At 43.7% G+C, this 8,223-nt stretch overlaps 1 protein-coding gene across 3 annotated transcripts; it reads left to right on the forward strand.

The window, feature by feature from the left end:
• The first annotated feature begins 492 nt into the window (after positions 1-492).
• On the forward strand, positions 493-7,927 carry LTO1 (LTO1, ABCE1 maturation factor). 3 transcript variants are annotated; one of them, XM_027696475.1, is made up of 5 exons: positions 493-608; positions 2,031-2,136; positions 4,034-4,104; positions 4,591-4,708; positions 7,328-7,927. In XM_027696475.1, exons 1-5 carry the CDS (start codon positions 568-570, stop codon positions 7,337-7,339), a joined length of 348 nt encoding a protein of 115 aa, XP_027552276.1. In that variant the 5' UTR covers positions 493-567; the 3' UTR covers positions 7,340-7,927. The 3 variants fall into 3 exon arrangements, with proteins under 3 accessions (XP_027552276.1, XP_027552274.1, XP_027552275.1); XM_027696473.1 differs by lacking the exon at positions 7,328-7,927 and adding an exon at positions 5,059-7,176; XM_027696474.1 differs by lacking the exon at positions 7,328-7,927 and adding an exon at positions 4,937-5,031.
• Positions 7,928-8,223: the final 296 nt, after the last annotated feature.

Below are 8,223 nucleotides of genomic sequence, written 5' to 3' on the forward strand. Positions count from 1 at the left end.
ATTAAAGGCTACTTCTTCCCTGCCAATGCCAAAGACTGGTATGTGACATTGAGTAATGAGAGAATACTGGTTATTAAACAGTTAAATGAAAATTGGGCGTATAAACTGAACGACTGGCACAAATATATAAGCTAATATTTGACTGTAGCTTTTGGGGATGGTCCCTTGCGGGGCCAAGGAGTCGGGACTCGATGATCCTTGTGGGTCCCCTTCCAGCTCAGCGATTGTAATAAACTCTTCCCGGTATTACAACTCCGGGGTGGGGTGGGAAAGGGCCGGGGGGGGCTGTTAAAGACCAAAAACCGACTCGTTTCGCTGTCACGGCTCCTTTATTTCCCTCCATTCCCGGGGGGACACCGCGGCATTTCCCTGAGGGCGCGGCCCGGCACCGGCGGCGCGCGGGCGCCCCCTGGCGGGCACGGCCCGGCACAGGCCCGGGAGGGGGCGTGGCCAGCCCCGGGGAGGGGCGTGGTCACGGCCAACAGACCACGCCCCCCACGGTGGGGCGATCCCAGCCTTTCCCGACCCTGCCGCGCGCCGTCGTTCCCGGCGTGCCCCGCGCCCGCCATGGCCGACATGTTCGACGGGATCGTGATGGCCGAGCAGCGGTGAGGGGCGCGGAGAGGGGCTTCTCATAGCCCCCCCGCCACTCCGCCCCGGGGGTTGCGCTTCCGCGGGCGGCGGCGGGAGGCGGGAGGGGAAAGCGAGTGGCGAAGGGAGCCCCGGGGAGTGGGAGGGAGAAGGGAGAGGGGGAATTCTCCTCTTTGCGCTTGACCGGCGTGAAGCTGAATCAGGGAAGGGTTAGGTTGGATAAGAGGGAGAGATTGCTTATCCAGGGGGGTGGTCGGGCACTGGGTACCAACTGGATGCCAACAGGCTCCCCAGGGCAGTGGGCACAGCGCCAAGGCTGGCAGAGCTCAGGGAGCGTTTGGATGATGCTCTCGGGCACAGGGTGGGATTTTTGGAGTGTTCCATGCAGGGCTGAGGCTTGGGCTCGATGATCCTTGTGGGTCCCTTCCAGCCCGGCACGTTCTGTGATTCCGTGGTCTGGGCGCTTCCAGTGGGAACACTGACCTGGCAGGGGGGATAACCCTGGTGGGAGCACAGAGCTGGAGCCTTGTTCTTGGCGGGTTGGGATGGGCTTGGCTGGGAATGTTAGAGGGTGAATGATTGTGACTTCACCTGGACAGGCTGGAGCGATGGAGATCCAGCATTTGGGTGACAACAAGTGACCCAGTGCCACAGGCTGGGGAAAGAGTGGCTGGAAAGCTGGGAAAGGGCCTGGGGCTGAACACAGTGTGGCTGCAGGGCCAGGGCAGGGACTGTCCCCCCAGCTGGGCACTGCTGAGGCCCCTCCTTGAACCCTGGGGTCAGTTTTGGGCCCCTCGAGACGAGAAAGTCATTGAGGGGCTGGAGCATGTCCGGAGAAGGGAATGGAGCTGGGGAAGGGTCTGGAGCACAAGTGTGATGAGGGGTGGCTGAGGGAGCTGGGGGGGCTCAGCCTGGAGGAAAGGAGGCTCAGGGGGGACCTTCTCACTCTCTACAGCTCCCTGACAGAAGAGGGGAGCCGGGTGGGAGTCGAGCTCTGCTCCCAGGGGCAGGACAAGAGGAAACAGCCCCAAGCTGCACCAGCGGAGGTTCAGGTTGGACATGAGGAGGAATTCCTTCATGGAAAGGGTGGTCAGGCATTGGAAAGGGCTGCCCAGGGAAGTGGTGGAATCACTGGCCCAGGAGGTATTCAAGGAATGCCTGGATGTAGCACTCAGGGCTCTGGTCTAGTTGGACAAGGTGGTGACCAGGCAAAAGTTGGACTTGATGACCTCAGGGGTCTCTTCCAAGCAAAATGACTCTGTGATTCTGTGATTCCTGTGATTCTGTCATTTAAATCAGTGTTATGTGATGTTTCTGACTATTGGTGGTACCGTTCTGGGAGATGATAGGGCCCGTTTTTGTTCCCATGAGGTCTTTGTGCGCAGCATGAGCTCGATACAAGAACAGGAGGTTAAAAAAACTACACTTCTTCTTCCCAGGTTTCACGGTGAGGGGTATCAGGAGGGATATGCTGAAGGCAGCCACATTGGAATTGCTGAGGGAAGGAGGTACGGATCGCTCCATGGTGCCAAGATCGGGTCGGAGGTAAATGGGAAAATGCTTTAGGATTGCAATGTCTTTGTCATTAGAAAATTACTGTAACACAGAAACTCTTAGGCAAGGCCTGAAATCATCAGTCTGAGGTTACACTGCTTGGTGTGTGTCCAGGAGTGCCCATAAAACTGCTTTAAAGGTGGTATTTTGATTTGAAGAGTTGAATAGATGTGTTTATGTTTTCTAAGCTTATTTGCTGTTTGGAACTTTGGTGGGGCTTTTTCTTCTGAAAGGATAAGAAGAAACAAATAAATTCAAGCAAGCTTGCTCAGAAAAACATTATGAACTGTACATTTATTTTTGTATCCCAAAATTGTGGCTAAAGGCCCCCCTGTACCATCTCCTGTGGCTCAACATAGGGAAGGGCGTGGAATCTTGAGACAGTTTGGATGGAGAATCATGAAGGGGTGATTCTGTGATTCCCGAATCAGTAACCATTCCTGGAAATTCAAGGGGTAGAGGGTGGTGTTGAGGCAGCTCAACTTGTCCCATATATCCAGCTCCAGTTTGTCATGGCACAGAGTGTATTCAGTGCTGGGTAATTGTAGTTCCAGGATTTTTTGGACCTGAGAATTCTTACAGCTCTGCTGGGAAGCTGTACTGCAGTTTTCATGGCAGGCCCCATTCCAAGCACAGCACCACCAATCTAAATCTCTTGGATCTGTTGAAGACCTCTGGGTAATTTTGACAGTTTGCCCTTTTGGTATTTTCAGGTTTCAGAAAGTTAATTGCCTGCAGAAGGAACAGTGGCAATGGCATTAATCTGTTTTGTAATGAAAAAAAGTAAACTCAAAGCAGAAAGAATGGCCATCACAAGATTTTGGGTTGCATTTGGGCATGATACAGAGTGGTGCAGTGATTGGATATTTTTCCCATTTACACTCCAGTGATGTAGTTCTATCATTGTATGATGAGATGTTAAACAGGAGTCTCCAAAGCTGGATAGTTTTATACAAAATGGCCCCAGACAGACCATAATAGAAAAGTGCTCTAATCTGCTTGTATTGGGAAAGCTCCAGAGGGCAGTAGGATTATACAGTTAAATGAGAGGATGACTTGGGTAACCTTAGACCTGTCAGTCTGTTTTGTGTCTTGGGTAGAATTTGGATGATTACTGATCTGATGCTGGCCTTGGTTGATAGTGAATTCAAGTAAAACATTATAATTAAAGTGTATCTGTCCTTGGACTTAATCTCTCAAAATCAGCTGACTTCTGGTTTTGGATGTCTGTGTTGTTTTTGTGTGAATGCTGAGTCACTTTTGAAAAGGACTTCAGCTGACTTGTCCAGTTGGTGCATTGAAGGACTTCCCTATATTCCTGTTTCATTTGGTGTCCAGAGTTGTACTGAAGAGTTCTGGCAGCAGGGCTCAGTCAGCTCCTCCTGCTTCTTTCTGATTCCTCTTCAGTTGGGCTGATAAAGTTGTTTATGTATTAAAAAAAAAAAGTGTGGTTTCCTCCTTGACTTGAGGACTCCCTCAGTCCCTGGTACCTTTTCATAGTGCTGTGCATGGGCTCCTTTAACTCAGAACTGCTGCAAAAACAAGCACCAGAACCTCTTAAATACCTTGTTCTCTTAACTTCTCCCTGCTGCCAGACTTCAATAAATTTGGGGGTTCAAAGCATATAAAGCACTGCTTGTGTTTTGCAGAATTGCTTTTTATGCTGCATTTTAAATATCTTGTCCTCTGATGCTGAACAGCTTCTTACAAGAAGTTTTCTGACCTTTGTAACTGTCCTTCCCTAATTTAATGAACTTTCCAGTTTGTGTATCCAGAGTTGTTGTTTTCCTGAAGAACAGAACACAGTGTTGTGCTTTACTGTTGTCTGACCTTAAAATCTGTGTGTTTTTTGGGACTTCTTTCCCTCATGATACTCTTTTATTCACAGATTGGCTGCTACCTTGGGTTTGCACTGACATGGCACTGTCTGCTCCAGAAATGCACAGATGAAAAGAGCAGGTAAGGTTAAAGAGGTCAAAAGTAGGTTTTTTTTCTGTGACTTTCCTTCTTTTCTTTGTGTCTTTTTTTTTTTCCTGTCCAGTTTTCAACCATTTTGATATGTGTTCTGGTAAGCTTTTATTTATTGCATTTCGTGATTTCTCCCAGTATTTCTAATTTCTCCCAAGTATTTCTAATCAGTACTTCTGAGGATTCTTGAATATTTCTCAGTTTTGGGCAGGTAAGTTAAAAAGGAAACCTTAACTTTGTCAGTTGTGCTACAGCTTAATTTCTGATTATGGCTTAAATGTGTATTAAACACCCACTGTCAGTGAGCTAAATGGGAGAAGTTGAATTAAAGAAGGATGGAGGGCTGGGTTCTATGCTCTGAATTATTAATTCAAAAACCAGTATAATTTCATATTGATGGATTGAAAAAAAACTTCTGTAGTAGCGTGGTTGGCTTTTCTGTTTGGATTTGATTTACTTTTGTTTTATTTTTCCTAGCAAAAAGATAAGGGCTCTGGAGTCATTAATAGGGATGATTCAGAAATTCCCATACGAAGACCCCACTTATGATAAGCTGCAGGAAGATCTGGAAAAAATCAGAGGAAAATTTAAACAGGTTCGTAGGATTAAGTTGTTATTTCAGCACATTGATTAATTTCTGAAAATATTTAGTTTCTAAAGCCACTCCAAACCATGGTATTTGTGTGGAGCAATTATTGTTCTCTTGCTGCAGTCATAGCAAAATACTTAAAATGAAGTGAATTAAGTGAAAATACTTGATAGTTGAAAATTCCCCAGCCAGTAGCAAATGAAAAAAAAGAAGAAAATATTCTTTAAAAGGCAGGTTGAAGGTATTTTTTGACAATGAATTACAAGTGGGACCAGAAGAAGAGAAATTGGGAGTTTTGTTGAACATTCTTCTTGGAAAACAGACACTTTGAAACACTTTTGTGTATTTTTTTTTAGGTTTGTTCAATGCTAAATATTCAGTCTGATTTTAGAATTGGTACTGAAAGATCTTCACTAACATTTTGAATACAACAGATGAAGATAAACGTGGATGACCAAAGAAAAAGCATTAAAAGAACAGAACTGGAAAAGTGTTTTATCTATTTTTTATTTTTTAAAAATAGTGAAGAGGTGCTAAATATTAAAGGGCACAGGGAAAACCATTGGACTTGCAGTGTGTCATTTAACATTTATTATCTCCAAGTTTTATTTAGGGTCACTGAAACACTATTGTGTAAACCTGTTAAATAGAAATATTTGCTTTAGTTCCTCAAAAGGAAAACACATGCATTTGCAAAGTTTCCTTATTTAAAGGATGTGTTATGTTACTTAAAGATCTGTGTGTGCAGATTATTAAGTTTACACAATGTGTAGATGCTGTAGGTGAAGTGAAGTGTAATCAGTACCCAGGAAACATTTTGTGGGTAAAGAATAAAATGACAAATGAAGTCAGAAAGCAAAGGAGGAAGAATAAGATCCCTGCCCATAAATTAGCTGCAGCTCACAACGTGGAATTTGCACTTGGATTTTCCAATAGCTTTGGTGGGGGAAGGGAGGGATCTCCCAAACCCCCAAAATCTAAACCCCAAAAGCCAGCAATTTAAGTGGTAGGTGGGAAAAACATGACTACCAGAAGAGCTGTGGTTCTAATTTGATGTATTTATTAGTACCTTTTGTCACAGAGTGACAGTCTTTGTTTTCCAGTCTTGAAAATGAACCCTTTAGTCTCATTCCAATAAATGGATGCTGTGAGCTAAATGTATTTAACTGTGTTAGCTGAAGAGAAATACAGCCAGTTGTTTTACCTGAAAGATACTTTAAAGACTTTTTTTTTGTTTGTTTAATTGTTTTAAACATCTCTGATGCACTCAGGGAGGGTCAGGGCCATCTAGTGGAGGAGGGAGTTGTGTAAGAAATAGATTATAAGAGTTCACAAATATATATATATATATGTTGGAGAGTGCAGAACACAGGCATTCATGACACAGCTCTCCTAATTAGGTGGTGAATTCCTTTGAAATTAAATGGCATTAAGGTAGGATTCATTTGTTGTTTGTTTCCTCATTTGAGACCTTGGCAGGGCAGTTTAAAGTACAGTTGGCTTTTAATTTTTAAGCAGCCAAGCCACTGGGAACCAGAACAAGCACCGAACTGCAAGCACCTGAAAACAGAAGCAGAATAAAATAGAGTACCCTGTAATCTCAATAAGGAAATGGGCACAAACCAAAAAAGATTACATTACTAGAGAGGACAAAGCTAATTTGACTTTATAATCACTTCCGAGAAATCCAGATTTCAAAAAGTTGTCTCTGCGTCCACAAATGAGTTTATTTTTACAAAATGGAGTATTTTACCTGTTTACTTCAAATTAGTGAAAGGTGCCAGTTATTCGTCTGTGATGAACTTTGCCTTTTTTAGACCAACATCCAGGGGGATTCAAAGCATAATTTGTGTTTTTCAGCAAAAGGTGTTTTGAGTCTGTTTTACTCCGAATGATAGTACAAAGAGAAGTGAAACTAAATATTAATGTTTTTAAATGCAGCCTTTTTTGGAATCACTGTACTTGGTTTGCAAAAATATGTGTAAAAGCAAGAGAAAGGTTGTCAGAGGTCAAAGTATCTGTGAAGCATTTGGTTACTGGAAGTGTGTGATACCTCAGTGACATGCAAAGTGTTGTTCCAGAGATGGTTTCAAACAAAATTATTCTTGCTCAACTCAGGAGAAAAAGGATCTTTACCCATCAAGTGGCCAGTGACTGTTATTTTGAAAATTGGTCTGGTGGCTGATTTTTTTCTTGTACTGCTTTAATTTTATTTATAACAAAATCATATTATTATAATAAATTATTATGTAAGTGTGTATATACACGTATTTAACAATAAATCTTGTGTCAACCAGGTTTTCAGACTGGGATATATGAAGTTTAGGGTTGCCTAATAGGTCTTTAATTCAGTTTCATATGTGTGGACATACTGATGGAGCCTCTTATTCCATGAGTCTGTATTTTTCTGAATATCTTGTTTCATATCTTGTATGGGCCGATTTGGTTTATTAAATGAGGTGCAGTTAAAGTTGCCTGTTCAATATGTAGTTGTGTGCTTTCTTCTGTGCCTTTTTAAACTGTTTTTTGCAACAGAGTTGTGGGGATTTCTGTGAAGTTGTTCAGGGTTGTCACTGTGAAACATTCCCAACATACTATACAGGTATTTTTATACCTTATTTACAGCTAAGGAGTTAAAGCCCAAGAAGATTGATTTGCCTTAACCAGCGTGAGATGTCTGATGTGAATTGTTGCAAATAATTCTGCCTTCTGAGGGTTTAAATAGTTCAGAATCTGCTTCTTGGCAGCATCCAGGGTGGCTGAGCCCCCAAGCCCTTTTGCATGTTGGTGTTTTTGCCTGTGTTTCTCAGATCAGTCACATGGAAAATGAGGAACATTGCAGTCAGCAAACACCAGTGAAAGGTGTGTGCTCAACCCAACTGAAGGGTTACCGCGGGAGGGGGAGTGAGAAATATCCATCAACATTTCAAACCACTGTTGAATTTCATGAGATATAAGCTTTCTTTCAAGGCTTTCCCTGCTCTGACATCTCCCTGAAATCCTAAAAGGACTGCAAATACAAGTGGGGTTTGTTAGTTGACACCCTGGTTACTCACCCCGAGTGTGGATGGTCAGGCCTGTGGTGGAAGCGCATGTTCCACTGGAATTCCAGACCCTTCAGGGGCATGAGCAAAGCTGCTGTGGGCCCTGCTCATTCACACATTGCCTGCTTTAAATGCAGTGTAAGTGTTGCTTTGAAGGCTGAGTGGAAAGGATATGGGGGGGGGGAAATGCAACCTTGTACGTTTATAATATTGGTTGTTAATAAAGCAGGACACGGAGATCGCGGCTTTGTGTTGTCCAAGGAGCTGGGTGTTTTGCAGGAGTACTCAGTTAAAATGGAAAATTTCTGCTAAAAATGCTGAAGTTAGTAAGACTTAAAAATATACTGCTGTATTCACTCACCACCCCTAGTTATTGCTCAGTAGTTCGGGAGGAATGTTTGAAACACTGAACTCACAAATGTCTGACTTGCCTGGACTGCGTTCGAGCTTGTTTGGTTCCTTCCTGATCATCTCTCA

This window comes from Neopelma chrysocephalum, unplaced genomic scaffold, assembly GCF_003984885.1.
Source record: "Neopelma chrysocephalum unplaced genomic scaffold, ASM398488v2 Primary Assembly neopelma1_106b, whole genome shotgun sequence".
In the NCBI taxonomy this organism is placed as follows: Eukaryota; Metazoa; Chordata; class Aves; order Passeriformes; family Pipridae; genus Neopelma; species Neopelma chrysocephalum.

What these genes read in the sequence shown, in the direction of transcription:
- LTO1 (XM_027696473.1), top strand. Translation starts at nt 568, where the DNA reads ATGGCCGACATGTTCGACGGGATCGTGATGGCCGAGCAGCG. An exon ending in ATCGTGATGGCCGAGCAGCG is followed by an intron (nt 609 to 2,030) that starts GTGAGGGGCGCG and finishes TCTTCTTCCCAG; the next exon opens with GTTTCACGGTGAGGGGTATC. An exon ending in TCAGAGGAAAATTTAAACAG is followed by an intron (nt 4,709 to 5,058) that starts GTTCGTAGGATT and finishes ATTTTTTTTTAG; the next exon opens with GTTTGTTCAATGCTAAATAT.